Here is a 17,109-nt window from a genome sequence, read left to right as displayed (position 1 = left end):
TCAGGCTGGCACATCCAATGTTCAATGAACTGGTGCAACTTTTCGTGAACGGGTTGATTTTTGGGTGTCTTTCTAGATACAAGCATTCAACCTCTATAAACTGGACCCCTTTATGTTGATTTCATTCGATCCAATTACATGTAATCATAGCATACATTAAATATCAATTTCTTGCAAAAACTTTGCATCAAAGTTTGTTTATTTTTTTTATACAAAAAATAGGACAAAACTTCATTCAGTTCGTTTGTTTCTTGTTATCCAAAGTGCCATTGCAAGAAGTGATCGTTGTATCTTGAGAGACAATTGCCAATCCATTGCCTGTATCCATGCGGGAAAATTCGTTTTAAAGACAAAGAGTTCAACTCTTAAATCGATCTTCTTGCATTCCATTTTCCGTTCTTTGTGTTTGTTCAAGTTTGTATCCAATTTCTGGGTAAGTTTGCATTACCGTTTATTTCCTTGAAAAAATAAATCATTCCATCAATATTTTGGTAACAAATTAAAAAAAAAAAATTGACCTAGAACGCTTAGATATGCTAGAAAGTTCAACTAACGTGATACAGTATCAAGTTCAAATTTTATACGTTACCAAGTTTACATTCTAGATTTCACTTTAACCAATTTGACCTTACGTGCGAAATTAATCTAACTAAAGCAACAAGTCACTTTAATTAGTTGTCCAGGTGATTAATCATACAAGTCAATTAACCTATGTTGGAATGCCGCAATTTGTATATTATGCAAAGCAATAAATAACAAACAATATGATAATGGAGAAATCCCAACGTGGGTAAAACTCCGGAACCAAGCCAGTTACCTCCACTATACCAATTCAGCAAGTACAAGTTATACCAAACTCTGTATCCAATCAGACCCACTATTCCAGTCTCACGATCTACTGGTGTAGATACTTCTAGCCTCTTGCTAGACTTCCTGATCTACCTTCTGCAGCCCAATCTGCTATCCACTACAACCTCTTGGTCCTTAGCTGATTGTATCACCAAGTGAAACACCAAGAACTGTCCGTTCTTGTGCTTGTAATTGTGCCTCAATCCACCTCTCTCAATCCTCCAATGAGAGAGTCCCTTCCTCAATAGATTAAGGAAGTAGGGTGTTTTGGGTTATGTAAATTCAATGTTTTTATCCAAAACAATGGTTTCCAGATTACAAAATTGATGTAGATGAAATCTCCAATTAATTGCGCCTTGGATCTCTTCAAAGATGTTATGAATATCTTTTGCAATGAAAGAATAATGTAGCAACCTTTTCAATTTCGTCCTAAGGTTTGAGTATTTATATTTGAAGGTGTCTAGGTGGTATGGGACAAGTAAAACACTTCAAAAATGCGAAATAGGGTTTTTGCCTCATAGGAGTGTCGCAAGAGTGAGAGCCAGCGAGAATCGAGCGAGAGGTATTCTATTTTTTTCGCTCGAGCGAAATATCAGCGAGAAGCGAGCGACAGTGAGAAATCGTCAGTATTTTCATCATAACTTTCTCTTCTAATACCCGTTTGAGGTGATTCAAGTTTAGATGGAAAGATAACTCAAAGGGCTACAATTCTTCTAGAGGTAGCCTTGTCCAAATTCCAACGTTTTACATGTGAAAAATGCGTTGCAATTTATGACTGAAAATTCGGAACATAATTTGTGCGGCTCTTTGATATCCTTTAGATTTCCAATTGCATTCCGATGATCTTGTGTGATCTTCTTGGACATCTTGGACTCCTTCAACTACTCGAACACTAATTTACCTCATATATACAAATTGCACCCTAAGTCTCAGGCTTTTACACCAGTGTTCAATGAAGTCCCTGACTTTTACTATTATACAATTTAACTTGTTTTGTCCAAAGAATTGTCAATTACACTTTTAGACCTAACAAAAATATCTATAATTAAATCGAAAATTATTTTACAGTTGCAATTATCTTTTTGACCCATGTTATAATTGCATGTTATATTTCCAAAAGAGACTTTAAAGTTTAAAATATCGAGAGGGTAGAAAGATAATTTTATAGCCAACAAATTGAATAATAATAATAATAATAATAATAATAATAATTATTATTATTATTATTATTATTATTATTATTATTATTATTATTATTATTATTATTATTATTATTATTTTGACCTGACACATTATTTTTCAACCATTTTAGTGGCAGTTGGGCTAGTTATTGCAAACAAATTGGACAAGTTTCAAAGAAAAGGGAAAATAATTAGACTTGGTTAACTGATCAGACTAATATCTATACAACACATAATGCATGAGGATGCAGCCTATGACTTTTAGGGATGACAATAGGGCAGGTATGAGATGGGTCGACCATTCTGGTCCTCCATCTCGTCGGATATTATTGCCATCTTACATTGCACGTCGATATCCAATTAAAACGGGGCGGGGCAGTATCACTCTTTTTTATTATTATTTTTTATGTCTTTAATTAGTGAATATTTTTTTTTTCCAATTTGTTAATAATAACACATGTTTTCTTTAAAAATGATGATAAATCTTTTATTTTGTTTTATAAAAAATTTAAAATTGAAATTAATTTTAAATGGGATGGATAATGGGACGGTGACTATATTTTTGGTACCCGTCACATACCCGCTTCAGAACTATGACCCTCATCACATTCCTGTCCTGGTTACTCGATTAGGCGGGTAATTTCCATCCCATTCGGGGTAGGGCCCACAAGTCTCGAGTTGAATGAATTTTTCTGCCTTCCCTAAACCAACTCTGTATGGTTGAATATAAAATTATTATAAAAGACATAATTCTCTCTACTTACCTAACTTTTTATATGAATCTGTTAACATGGTATTATATGTGAGCTTTTAATGAAGTAGAACCACTTTTGGGCAGCCATTAATGGCCATCCCAACGTTCATGTCCCTTATCTAACACAAGATTGATTCAGTAACTAGGTATATATTAATTCTGAGATAAAATTAAGATTAAAAATTTCAGTTTTTTGCTAAAATGGGATTTTTGTTGCTTTTATCATATGCATTGGCCATTGGCTTGAGGGCTGTAAATTCTCAAGATGCACCACACTTGTGCCTGCTGTCATTTTGTTACGTCATGCAATTAAATTAATAAGTGACATTCTTAGTTGAATTATGTAGTTCCAATTTCCTAATAAAAATGTTATGATTTCTGATTAAAATTTTCTTTAAAATTTTCAAAGCAATTTGTGGAAAACACATATTTGTTAAATATAGGAAACGGTTTCAAGATTCTAAATTAAGATCCAAAAAAGAATGAATATACTCTCTATTTGACCACATAGAAATAACTGTCTTTAGAATATAAACCAGCCATCTTCTCTATAAATAAGAACATTGAGTTGTTACAAAAACACAAACAAACTTTCTTTTGTTCTTCCTAAACAGCAAACTGAAGAAATATGGCAAGACTTATCCAAGTTTCAATTCTTTTCGTTATAGCTTTATGCTTCTTGTCTCTCCTTGACATTGTCAACTCGGAAGACGTTCCCCAACCACCAGTTTCTCAATTCCACATTCAAGGACAAGTTTATTGTGACACATGCCGTGCTCGATTCATTACTGAACTGAGCGAGTTCATACCAGGTACATAAGTATAATCCATACAAAATGCTACTCATATTGCATCTTGTCCCAATAGTTGTATAATTTCGGCTAAATCTAAATTTGTTGCTTCAATTGTGACTGAACTTCCTTAGATAACAGTTTATGAGGTAGTTAAGCATGCTTCTAGAGAACAAGCATCTAGTATTGCACTTATTAGGTGCATAAGCCACATACATGAGAAGACATGTTACGAACTAAATTGAAAGATGCTTTAAACTTCATTTCACATATATTTCTCTTTCATATTTACAACATGGGTATGCAATAATAACAATATAAATCCTATCTCAGTATTCCGATGAAATGAATGCTTGCATATAAAATTTTCTTCACTATGTATTCATGCATCTTCTTTATGGTGGTGTTGTTGTAGAACTCAATTAGAATATAAATAATTCATAATTTATAATATAATATTGGCCCGTAGGTGCCAGTGTACGCCTCCAGTGCAAAGACGGAGAGAATGGGAGCATAACATTTACTGAGGTAGGTTACACGAGAGCGGAAGGACTCTATAGCATGCTTATTGAACGCGATCACAAGGATGAGTTTTGCGAAATCACACTAATTTCAAGTAGCAGAAAAGATTGTGATGAAATCCCCGTTGAAGGATGGGTAAAACCATCATTGAAATTTATGCTCAACACAGTAAATGGTACTACACGTACGATAAATCCTCTTGGATTCTTTAAGAAAGAAGCTCTTCCAAAATGTCCACAAGTTTTTAATAAGTTGGGTATGTATCCCCCAGATATATGAAGAACAAAAAGAATACGTTAGTTGAATAATTATGTGCGCCTTTTTGTCAAGGCTTTTGATGGCCTAATTAGAGTGCCCTGTTTAGTTTAGAATAATTTTGCTTTGTAATTTCTATAAATTCCCAAGAATTTTCTTGTGGAAAGACAATAAAATTTCTATAAAAAGAAGATGTTAAGTTGAATAATTATGTGTGCGTTTTGTCAAGGCTTTTGATGGCCTAACTAGAATGCCTTAAGTGTATTTTTTGCTTTGTAATTTCTGTAAATTCCCCAGAAATTTCCTGTGAAAAAATACTAAATTGTAGATTATGAGATAATTAATAAATGCAAAACATATTGTAATTTTTTTTTTATTTTTTGCATTTTAATCTACTGTTCATTTACTAGGATGAAAAAATAAAATTACATCGAAAGAGGTGCTTTACCTCTTTAAATCTAGTAAAAATAATCTAGTAAAAATTCATTTAGTAAAAAAAATTTATTTTTTGTTATTATTTAGTAAAAATTTATTTAGTAAAAAAAATTTATTTTTTGTTATTATTTAGTAAAAAATTTATTTAGTAAAAATAATCTAGTAAAAATTTATTTAGTAAAAATAATCTAGTAAAAAATTCTAGTCAAAAAAATAATCGAACTTTAAATCTAGTAAAAATTTATTTTTTGTTATTATTGAAAGATTGATGAAATTGCAAATATTCCAATACTTGTAAATTGAGTATCTCAATAAACTACCGATATTTCTTTTAAGTATTTGAAAAATATATCTCTTATAGTTCATTAAACAATTATATTAGGTTTAAATTTGTATGAGAATGTCATAGGCACACGATCGAATAATAGAATGAACAAGATTTATGTCACTTAAAGTGGTCTTGTAAAGTGTTTGGGACTTTATTTCCTCTTTTTCCCATTCCCTGTGTATTTTTGTCATGAAAGAAGAACAAAAGGCTTCATTTTACACATTTGATTAATAACAGAAACCACATATTAAAGTTTCCAAATATCTCTTTATTTCAATTCAAGTTTGCTTAAGAAAGAATACCTTGTGCGGTTGCATTTCAAACAATTAAGAAGATGCTTCCAAAATTCACAAATAATCTTCCATTATTACAAGCATACGAATACAAGATTGCATTTCAAACAAGTAAGGCAGTGCTTCAAAAATTCACAGATAATCTTCCACTAGTACAAGCATACGAATACAAGAAACCATTATATGTACATACGAATTCCTAACAAATTCTGTGAGAGAAGATTAGGATCAAGAAGATTTTTCTTTAGTTGTGTTGCATTTTGACGCACAACAAATCTCGACGATAATGTTAAAACGATATTAGATAAGTTATATCAATATCTTAATGATCACTCGACCCAAAAATAACTTGAGCCACTAGAAGCAAAGTAATTAAGTTAATGTGGCTCGTGGTTCAACACTTTGAATAGCCCATGTTGTGGTTGAATATGTTGGATGGTGATGTGGCCCAATTCACGTTAGTTGTGGCCTTTGTTGTAATAGTCCATCGGCCTTGGTTTACTTGGCCCAATTTTTTATTTCTTGGCCCAAGTTGGTGACCTAACCTAATTGGCGTGATTGGAGTTCAACCATTGCTTCTTCTTTCTTCCTTTTCCCTTTGTGATATTGCTACCACCACCCATATCCTTTATGGTTTAGAAACTTGTGGCAACCAAGAGGGTAAAGTTATAGGTTGAGTTGATCTCGATTAGTGTTGATTTGGTGAATAAACTAAGCCCGGATTCAAGATTTCTACAACTTCTACCCAGTAAACGTATAAGAGCACATGGTGATCAGAAATCTATGATTTGTTGATGCATACATCACTTGATATCAACCAGGAATGAAGCTCGAAACATTTTAGAAAACTGTCCAGTTTTCTTTCAAACTACTGGAGCTTTAAACATGACCATGGTGCTTGCAATGGCACGTGGCCTTTCCAATGATAGTGTGTGTAAGCATGTGAAGCTATTTTCGACGGTGGTTTTTTTAGATAGATTGCTTCAGGAGGTGCAACGAACTTTGTAGGTGTCTATTTTCTATTTAGAGCGATATGTTGAAATTTGGATGATTTTGCCCTTGGTCGTTGGGGTGTCGATTGTCGGTTCTTGGTTGCCATAAATTCTTTGTGGACTTCTTAAGCTTTGGTGTTGTATTAACCTTGTGGTGTGTGGGTCCATTTAAATTGAGCCATAACCTTTGTGATCGTCAAACATGTCGATTTTCCATAGTGGGTTTGAAATGCGTTAGTAGTAAATGTGTTGTTGGTCTTTTGGTAATATGGAGTATAAATGCCTGAGGATGAATTGATGATATACACAAGGATGTGGAGAGTGACATTTGGATCATGAGTGGGGATGTGAATATATATTTGGAATCTTCTATCTGTAAAAGACCCTATACAAGTAGAGCATGAAAGACACTTCTATCACTTCTGTTAGAAGAAAACCCGTTATCCACTAAAATTGAGAAAAGTGAGGTAATGATAGAGAATTATGTCATGGACTTAAGTTCTATTGTAGTTTTCCAATTAGACATGAGTTAGGGACTAGTCTAGTGAGCATGATGGCACGATGAGAGGACATATGTGTGATAAGTGCATTTTGTGCACTTATTCGGACTACATAACTAGATTTTTATGTCGTCAAACTATTAATTTTTACCTAACTTATGTTAATTTTCCTTTGTTTTTAGTTATGGACCCGTTTTGAAGCATTTGGAAAAGAAAATAATCAATTGGCTATTAAATTGAGTTTGTGGACAAAATCTCATGGAATAAAAGATGGATGATCAAAATTGATGAGAAAATGAAGAGAAGGACTAACTTGCATTACATGAAAGAATTGAGTACACAAAACTTATTGGCTTATGGGAATGAAAAAAATAAAATAAAGGAATCTGTCGGCTGAAGGAAGTGGAAATAAAAGGGAGCATTGGGCCTTAGTTTGGATCTGATTTGGAATAAAATTCAATAAAGACTTGGGCTCCTAATTTGTATACAGAACAAGGACTTTATTGTCTATGTATATATACACATGCAGTCGAGAGAAAGGAGGAGCCGGGGGGGAGGAGCAAACTAAATTCATAAACACAGATAGAAAATGGCAAGAAGGAGGCTACTGTGGGAGAGAATTGAAATCCCCTCGGGGATTAAATATATAGCAAGCCGAGGTTGGTGGGCGGAAGAAAACATAATATATAGACAAGGAGAAAACCGACAGATTTAGGGGAATTAAAAGGAACAAAAAGCAGGCTGGAATTGGACTCTTTAATTGGCACATTGAGTGGCAGAAAAAAAAAGAGAGAGAATTGCTGGGGCTGAATTGAGTATATTCCACGGCAGAAAGTCGGCTGCAGCTTGGGGTCGAATTGGAATTAAAGAGACAATGGACGGCTGAATTGATAAAGTCGGCAGCTGCTGGGGTTATATATGGTGGACTGCAAGAAGTTATATTTATATATATCCCAACAGAAAACAGCAGCTTGGAGGGCAAGAATTGGGGATTATACAAATACAAACTGAAAGCAGAATTTGGCATCTTTTGGAGAGAGGTTGGCGGCTGCATGGATTTATATGATTCCCACAAAAAGTAGCAGCTTGGAGGATAATACATTCGCATACAAAGTCGGCGGCTGCAAAATAAGTTTGAGGAATCATTCACGTTTGGTCAATTTTTGGTGATATTTTTCCACTTTTCTTCGTTTAATTTCAACATTATACTTGGCTAGATTATTTTATGCTAGGATTTACGATGAATTTTTAATCTTGAATTTTATTTATTTGACGTTAAAACATGTTTTTAATTACTGAATATTTGACATGGATTTTCTCTACAATTATATGCGTAATAGTTGTATGAGATTTGTTGCTTGTTTTACCCTCGAGAGATGAAAAATAAGTTAGACATTATGTTAATTGTCGTAAAGTCCGATAGGGGATAGAAATATACCGCTATGCTTTACGTGATCTTTAAGTATTCATAAAACTTTAATGCATTTTTATATGTTCGCATTCGTCATAGAAATATAGTCGGATCGCATATGAACATAGGTTTAATTCTACTCGAGAGAGACTGTTAAACAAATTAGGAATATTGGTCTTCATAATTGAATCTTATTGTCAATTTTATAAAATTCGGATTAAAGGGGATTGATATAAGGGGATTCGGGATTCTAGTACGCATTTTGTTAACATATTTTTATAAAACTTGCATTTAGTTATAATCACGAATTTAATTCAGTTAATTTAGGTTTTATATTTATAAGTAGGTTATTAAATCATAATTTAGTTAGCGAAAATATCAAAAATTTCTATTGTTTCAGTTAAGGCGAAGATAATTTAAATTTAAACTAGTACAATCTCTTTGGGATGATACTTGGACTCAACAGGTCCACTTTATTACTTGAACACGACACTGCACTTGCGATGTAGGAAATCGGCGAACAAGTTTTTGACGTCGTTGCCGAGGATTGTATTTTAGTTTAATTTCATTTATCTTGGCGCTAATTCGAAATTTTATTATTATTATTATTATTATTATTATTATTATTATTATTATTATTATTATTTTAATTTATTTTATTTTATTATTACGATTATTTTAGCACTTTTATTTTCTCTTGCATTTTATGCGAAATTCAAGGGACGGTGAATTGATACCAAGTGATTCAAAAATTGAACGTACTTTTCACCATAGGCAAAGAGAAGTAAAAGAAATAAAACAACAAGAGATGGCCAACGGACAAAATAATCCAATTATTCAAGTGAACAAAGAAGCAGTCGTTAATGAAGGGAACATGCTAGTTGGGGACTTCATGATTCCACAAATTATTCAGAGCCAATCTAGCATCGTTTATCCTCTATTTGGACAACCAAACTTTTAGCTGAAGACCAATGTCATTCATTTATTTCAAAATGGATATCAATTTTATGGCAAGGCCGATGAAAGTCAACATACACATGTCTCTCGATTTTTGGAGATGTGTCAACACTTTAAATATTAAGGAATTTCAGATGATGTAATCAAATTGAAATTATTTCCACATACTCTACGGGATAGAGCGCTTGAATGGTTAGATTCACAGCCTATTACTAGTATCACCACTTGGAATGACTTGGCTAAAAAATTTTGCACCAAATTCTTCCCACCAACTAAGATTGCGAAGTTGAAGCATGACTATCCATATTTCAGCAGGGAAGAACCGAATCCTTTGATGAAGCTTGGAATAGATTCAAGAACATGCTTTGGAAGTGCCCTCATCATGGCATCAGTAAAGGGCTTCAGATCCAATATTTTTATGCAGGTCTACTTCCATCTTATAAAAGCATGGTGGACTGATCATCCAATGGCTCCTTATCTACGAAGACAATTGATGAAGTTTTGGAATTGTTTGAGAGAGTGGCTACTACCACAGCCATGTGGGCCTCTGAGCGTGTTGTTCACAAGAAAGTACCGGGAGTTTACAAGGTGGATATGTATACAGCATTGTCTGCAAAAATTGACTCTTTGGTTCATAAGGTAGAGAGCATGTCACAGTCAGCCAATGCAGTACAGGCCAAAAGAGCAAGTTGTGAAGAATGTGGGGGCGAATCACAGTACAGTAAATTGTCCAATTCTTATACAAGGTACGGAACACTTTGACTTCATACAAGGGGGTCAGCGCCAACAAAATAATCCATATTCTGACACCTACAACCCTAGTTGGAGGAAACACCCGAATTTTTCCTGGAGCAATCAGAATCCCACTACACCACATGGTTCTCAATTTCAGCAAGCAGAGAAGTGGGGTCCAATTACCTGAGTTTCATGTTAAGAGGCCAACTGCAAATAAGGAAAAAGTACCCTCTACTGATGAAGAGCATGCAGAACAAACTGAACAAACAACACATACATCTATTAAAGAGAGTTCAAATACACCACAGGTTAAGGCAACTACTCCTATTAAACCATACGAGCCACCAATTCCATTTTCTCAGAGACCGCAAAAACACAAGTTAGACAAGTAGTATACAAAATTCGTTGATGTCTTCAAAAAGCTTCACATTAACATTCCTTTCGCAGATGCTCTCGTTCAGATGCCTAGTTACACCAAATTCTTGAAAGATATTTTATCTAACAAACGCAAGCTAGACAAACATGAGACTGTAATGTTGACAGAGAAATGTAGCGCCAGAATACAAAAGAAACTACCTCCCAAATTAAAAGATCCATGGAGCTTTACTGTACCTTGCACTATAGGCTATTATTATTTTGATAAAGCTTTATGTGATCTAGGTGCAAGTATTAATTTGATGCCATTATCTATTTTTAGGAAACTGGGCTTGGGGGAGGCTAAAACAACTACAGTGGCTTTGCAGCTAGCTGATCGGTCTATCACGCACACAAGAGGAATTATTGAGGATATCTTGGTAAAATTGGACAAATTCATCTTCCCAACTGATTTTCTCATTCTTGACATGGAGGAGGATAGGGATATTTCACTTATTTTAGGTCGACCATTTTTAGCTACCGGTAGAGCCCTTATTGATGTGCAGAAAGGTCAATTGATTTTGAGACTTGGTGAAGAACATGTCACATTTAATGTGTTCAAGGCCATAATATATCCAACAGAGTCAGACAGTTGCTTCCAGATCGATGTGATTGATAATGCAGTAAATGATACGTTCCAGTTGCATAATCCACCAGATCCATATGAGGCATTGTACACTCTCAATCTACTCAATCTGATTCTAATGAGATTGAAATATGTGCGAGAAATGTTGAAGATAATCCTCCATATAGGTACTGTCCACACTTTGAGGAATTAGGCATTGATCCTACAAAGCCTTTGCCATCAATTCAGAGGCCCCCTGAGTTGAGTTAGAGCTCAAGCAGTTGTCATTTTACCTTCATTATGCCTACGTGGGAAAATCTTCCACATTGCCTGTTATTATTTCAAACTCCATTAGTAAGCTTGAAGAAGAGAGATTGCTAAGAGTACTCAGAGAAAATAAAACGGCTATTGGATGGTCTATTGTCGACATAAGAGGGATCAGCCCTGCAATCTGCATGCATAAAATTCTCATGGATAATTTTAGACCAAGTATAGACAGCCAGAGGAAACTCAATCCAAATATGAAAGAGGTAGTCAGAGCAGAAGTTTTGAAGCTTTCGGATGCAGGGATCATCTATCCTATCTCAGACAGTGCATGGATTAGTCCTGTTCAAGTTTTGCTGAAAAAGGGAGGTATTACAGTAGTGAAAAATGAGAAGAATGAATTGATTCCTACCAAAACTGTTACGGGATGGAGGGTATACATTGATTCTCGCAAACTCAACACTGCTACTCGAAAGGACCACTTTCCCCTCCCATTTATTAATCAGATGTTGGAAAGGTTAGCAGGTCACTCCCATTATTGTTTTCTTGATGGATACTTCGGTTATAATCAGATTTCGATAGCGCCCGAGATCAAGAGAAGAGTACGTTTACTTGTCCTTACGGCACCTTTACTTATTGTAGGATGCCATTTGGTCTATGTAATGCTTCTGCCACATTTCAGCGTTGCATGATGGCCATCTTCTCTAATATGGTAGAAAGATTCATAGAGGTCTTTATGGATGATTTCTCAATTTTTGGTTCTTCATTTGATGAATGTCTTGAACACTTAAACTTGGTCTTGCAGCGGTGTAAAGAAACAAATTTGGTACTAAACTGGGAAAATTGTCACTTTATGGTACAAGCGGGTATCGTGTTGGGACATCGAATTTCAGCTAAAGGAATTGAAGTGGACAAGGCAAAGATTCAAGTTATTGAGAAATTACAACCACCAACCTCAGTCAAAGGTGTTCACAGTTTCCTTGGTCATGCTGGATTTTATCGGCGCTTCATCAAAGACTTCTCTAAGATCACTAAACCATTATGCAATCTGCTAGTCAAGGATGTCCCTTTCAAATTCTCTGAAGAATGTCTATTGTCTTTCAACATTTTAAAGGAGAAGTTAATTTCAACGCCAGTAATTGTTGCACCAAATTGGAGTTTGCCCTTTGAACTAATGTGTGATGCAAGTGACTACACAGTGGGAGCAGTATTGGGACAGCGACGAGATAAAATTTTTCACGTGATCTATTATGCAAGCAAGACATTGAATGATGCACAGATTAACTATGCCACCACTTAGAATGAACTTTTAGCTGTAATCTACGCCTTTGATAAATTTCGATCTTATCTTGTTGGATCAAAAGTAATAGCTTATACAGATCATGCAGCTTTAAAGTATTTGATGACAAAGAAAGATGCAAAGCCAAGACTAATCAGATGGATATTACTTCTACAAGAATTTGATTTAGAGATAAGAGACAAGAAGGGAAGTAAAAACTTCGTAGCTGATCATCTATCCTGACTTGAGCATGAAGAACAGGACAAGTCAGTGGACATAAATGAGATCTTTCCAGATGAACAGATTTTCAATGTAGAGGATGTACCTTGGTATGCTGATATAGTGAATTATCTGGCTAAATCTATTATTCCACCAGACTATTCAAGTCATCAAAAGAAGAAATTCTTTTCTGACTTGAAGTATTATTTTTGGGAGGACCCTATTCTTTATAGGCGGGGTCGAAATCAAATTATTAGGCGGTGTATTCTTGAAGAAGAGATCCCTCAGATACTCGAGCAGTGTCATTCATCTACCTATGTTGGACACTTTGGCGCATCAAAGACTGTCGCTAAATTCTACAGTCTGATTTTTACTGGCCATCGATATTCCAAGATAGATTTGAATTTGTGAAGAGGTGTGATAGATGTCAGCGCATGGGAAATATCTCAGGAAAGAATGAGATGCCTCTGAATAGCATTCTGGATGTAGAGCTTTTTGATGTGTGGGGGATCGACTTTATGGGGCCATTTCCCTCATCATTCTCGAATCAGTATATACTTGTTGCCGTCGATTATGTTTCTAAGTGGGTGGAAGCAGTAGCATTGCCAACCAACGATGCGAAGGTTGTAATTGGGTTCCTAAAGAAGTATATTTTCACCCGTTATGGCACACCTCGAGCTATCATAAGTGATGGGAGCAAACACTTTTGCAATCGTTAGTTTGAGTCTTTGCTGGCTAAATATGGTATCCGACATTGTATAGCTACCCCCTATCACCCTCAGACCAGCAGTCAAGTTGAAATCTCCAATCGAGAATTAAAGCGGATACTGGAGGTAATAGTGAGTTCTTCAAGAAAAGATTGGTCTAAGAAACTTAATGATGCTTTGTGGGCTTACAGAATGGCTTTCAAAACACCTATAGGCATGTCTCCTTATCATTTGGTTTTTGGGAAAGCGTGTCATTTACCAGTTGAATTGGAGCACCAAGCTTATTGGGCAGTAAGAACTTGAACTTTAATTTAAAGGCCGTCGGTGAAAAGAGATTAATTTAGTTGAATGAAATGGATGAGTTTCGATTGGAAGCCTATGAGAAGGCAAAACTCTATAAGGGGCGCACAAAAAGTGGCATGACATGCACTTTCAAAGAAGGAAGTTTGAGGTTGGGCAATAAGTTTTGCTATACAATTCTAGACTCAAACTTTTTCCTGGTAAATTGAGGTCTAGGTGGGTAAATTGAGGTCTAGGTGGTCAAGTCCATACACCATAGTCAAGGTGTTTCCTTATGGGACAGTTGAAATAACTTAAGAAAATAAAGGAACCTTTAAGGTTAATGGACAACAGTTGAAGCCATATTGGAATGGTGAATTTTCGAAAGAAAAATCAGCCGTTCAACTCGCAACACTGGATTGAATGAATAAAAAATCGAGCTCTAGACTATAAATCGAGCGTTTAATGTGAGGCAGCCCATTCTTCTATCTCTTTTTGTTATTTTAATTAACTATTGCATTACATATAGTTTTAGGGACTGCATTAATTTAGGAACTCATTCATTTAAATGGGTAGTTTTGGACACATTTTAAGTAGTACTTTCAGACCTATTTTAGTAACTTGGCCTATTTATTTAGTAAGTTCATTTTATTTTGACATGGTTATCTAGGTTCATCGTTAACATCTTAGCATTCTATTTAGCTTACATTGATGTGATATGCATCTTTAAGGTGGTACCTAAATCTCAATCTTTCTTGGTATGAATTTATTGCAAATATTTAACTTTTCTATGCTATCACTAATATTTATTTTGAATACATGAAAAAGAAAATTAAATCCTCACAACAAAGAAAAGCTACAGCTAACGTGATGTCTACCAATTGGAACAGCCTGATCATTCATCGCATCCACATTTACCTCGGGGAGTTTCTGATCCTTACCCTTTACTTTGTTTAGTTTTGCTTCTACATTGGGGACAATGTAGTATTTTAGTTTGGGGGTGGGTGAGTATTAGGATACTTAGAATACATACTTTTCAATTGCTAATTGAGTCCATATAACTGTTAAAAAAAAATTGTCTAGTAGCGTTGACGACTTGCCGCGTATGAAGATATTATTTGTTTGAATTTAGTACATATTTAGTTAGATGCTGTATAACATCTTAAATTGTACTGTTACTTTAAAACTTATCGATGTTAGATTTGATTATTTGAGCACACAGCCATATTGATTTATCACTTATGTTGGTACACAATGTAATTTTTGTGGAATTGGTGATGTTGTTGACTTAGGTTTGAATAAAATTCCCAAGTACCTTATTTAGAAACCAAGCTGTAAAAAAAAAAAATAATAAATAAAATTAGTTTGGGAGTGAGAAGGTTAGTGCTTGTCTTCATAGAAGTGTGATGGTTTGGAATTCTCAAATTCCGGCGTTAATTAAAAGGCTTTGAATTAAAAAGTCTAAAACGGGCACTTATCATCATACATTTTTTACTTCTTTTCGTAGTCTTTATGACCCAAGTGATTAAGCCTGTAAGGGTCTTTAAAACCTGGTGTCCTAAAGTCATCTGACTCGGGAGTCATCGACCTAAAACTCGCTACAGGGGTCATCTAGAAAGCTTAATGGAAAGAAGCTTTGCACATAAGAAAAAATAAAAATAAAAATAAATAAACAGTTGGATTCTCATATCAAAAGAAAAAGTAACACATCTTCTACTTATCTTCGTAGCCTTTTTGACTCGGGTTATTAAGTCTGCAAGGGTATCTAAAAACTTGATGCCCTATAGTCGTCTGACTTGGGAGTCATCGGCCTAAAGTAGGGTTGACAACGGTTCGGTTATGGGTCGGTTCAGCCAAAATCATAACCGCACCACCAATTTTTTGACCATACCATAACCGCACCATAACCACGTAAATCGGTTCAATTCGTATCTCGATTCGACACGGTTCGGTTCGGTTAATAACCACGAAAATAAAATATTTTTTATAGGTTCATCTATCAAATTGATATAAAACAATTTATGAAAAAAGTCAATGAAAACAAAAACACAATATTCCAAACGAAAATGCAAATATTATCCAAATTTTCAATTGTAAAATACAAATTTAACAAACAATCTTATAAATATAACAATACTAAATTTTTCCTTCATTCTTAATTGTTGTGCATCAAAGTGACTTGATTCATTCTTCCCCACAAGTCTTACTAGTATAGTGATACACTCAAAGTTGATTCATATATAGTAAATAAGAAATGTAAGTAGAGAATACAACGATACTACCTATTCCATAATGATCTTAACTAAGATTTAAATAAAAAAATGTACCTCTTCATCAGCTTCCTTCTCGCTAAACATTGCACAAGCTCTAGAGTATGATGAAGAAGTAGAATTTTCTACATATAATAGAAAAAAGTTAACAATAAAAGGAGCCGTGCGTGAGTTTGTGGTCTGTGGAGAGTAGGGTTTGCATTTATATACTGTCATACTAATGTTATTATTATGGGTTAATGGTAAGTGGGTTGGCCGGCTGAGTCATGTATATGTAATGGGGGGATTTTGTTTTCGACTAGATAGAAAAGTAGTGTAAAGCTCAATAATCAATTCAATTGATATTTCTTTTTAGCGGGTAATCGGTTCGGTTTCGGTTCGACGGCGTAAATACCATACCTGCACCGCCACGAACCGATTCATAAAAATAAAAACCATATCCGTCCCACTGCACCATCGGTTCGATTTTTTTCACCCCATTCGATTCGGTTAACCGCGATTTTCGGTTTTAACGGTTCAAATTGCCATCCCTAGCCTAAAACTCGCTACATGTGTCATTTAGAAAGCTTAATGAACAAAAGTCTTGCACAGGAGATGTCAAAAAAAAAAAATGATGAAGAAAAATTGAGATATAAATTATCAAAAGTGAGATGTGCCTAGTAATGACTTTGAGATTTGAATTCTAGAGATTGGCGGTGTGGTTATGAGAAAGACTTACTATCTCTCTTTCTAGATTTACAAGTATCTAATTCTTAACACTTGTGCGGAAAAATGCATCATAATGATTTTTAGGAACCCCTTATGTACTAGAAATACCTCAAGATTGGAGAGAAAAGCATAAGGAGTGATTGTTACACGAGAGGTGTGAGGAAAAATGACCACAAGAGGGTTGGGACTATGAATAAATCAACAAGACTTGATTGGTTGTATTCTAATATAGGTGTTAGTTCAATGTTGGCTAATCTCACACACACACACTAAATCGAGCATCGGATAAGCAAAAAAAATTTATTTTTGATGTTGTTTAGATCTTTCTAAAATATTGCTTAAATTCGAACCTAAGGCACATGATAAGTAGTTCAACGTTGAGTCTTTTATTTATAATTTGT

The 17,109-nt window shown here is 34.8% G+C and overlaps 1 protein-coding gene across 1 annotated transcript; it reads left to right on the top strand.

The window, feature by feature from the left end:
* The first annotated feature begins 3,363 nt into the window (after positions 1 to 3,363).
* Positions 3,364 to 4,717, top strand: LOC111402683 (major pollen allergen Lig v 1-like). Its single transcript, XM_023031045.1, has 2 exons — positions 3,364 to 3,596; positions 4,045 to 4,717. Exons 1-2 carry the CDS (start codon positions 3,413 to 3,415, stop codon positions 4,374 to 4,376), a joined length of 516 nt encoding a protein of 171 aa, XP_022886813.1. The 5' UTR covers positions 3,364 to 3,412; the 3' UTR covers positions 4,377 to 4,717.
* The last annotated feature ends 12,392 nt before the right edge of the window (positions 4,718 to 17,109 follow it).

The sequence above is a fragment of the Olea europaea genome, chromosome 10 (assembly GCF_002742605.1).
Source record: "Olea europaea var. sylvestris chromosome 10, O_europaea_v1, whole genome shotgun sequence".
In the NCBI taxonomy this organism is placed as follows: domain Eukaryota; kingdom Viridiplantae; phylum Streptophyta; class Magnoliopsida; order Lamiales; family Oleaceae; genus Olea; species Olea europaea.
The sequence above is the reverse complement of the archived record's forward strand: the minus strand, read 5'-3'. Positions and strand labels throughout refer to the sequence as shown.

What these genes read in the sequence shown, in the direction of transcription:
- LOC111402683 (XM_023031045.1), top strand. Translation starts at nt 3,413, where the DNA reads ATGGCAAGACTTATCCAAGTTTCAATTCTTTTCGTTATAGCTTTATGC. An exon ending in ACTGAGCGAGTTCATACCAG is followed by an intron (nt 3,597 to 4,044) that starts GTACATAAGTAT and finishes ATTGGCCCGTAG; the next exon opens with GTGCCAGTGTACGCCTCCAG.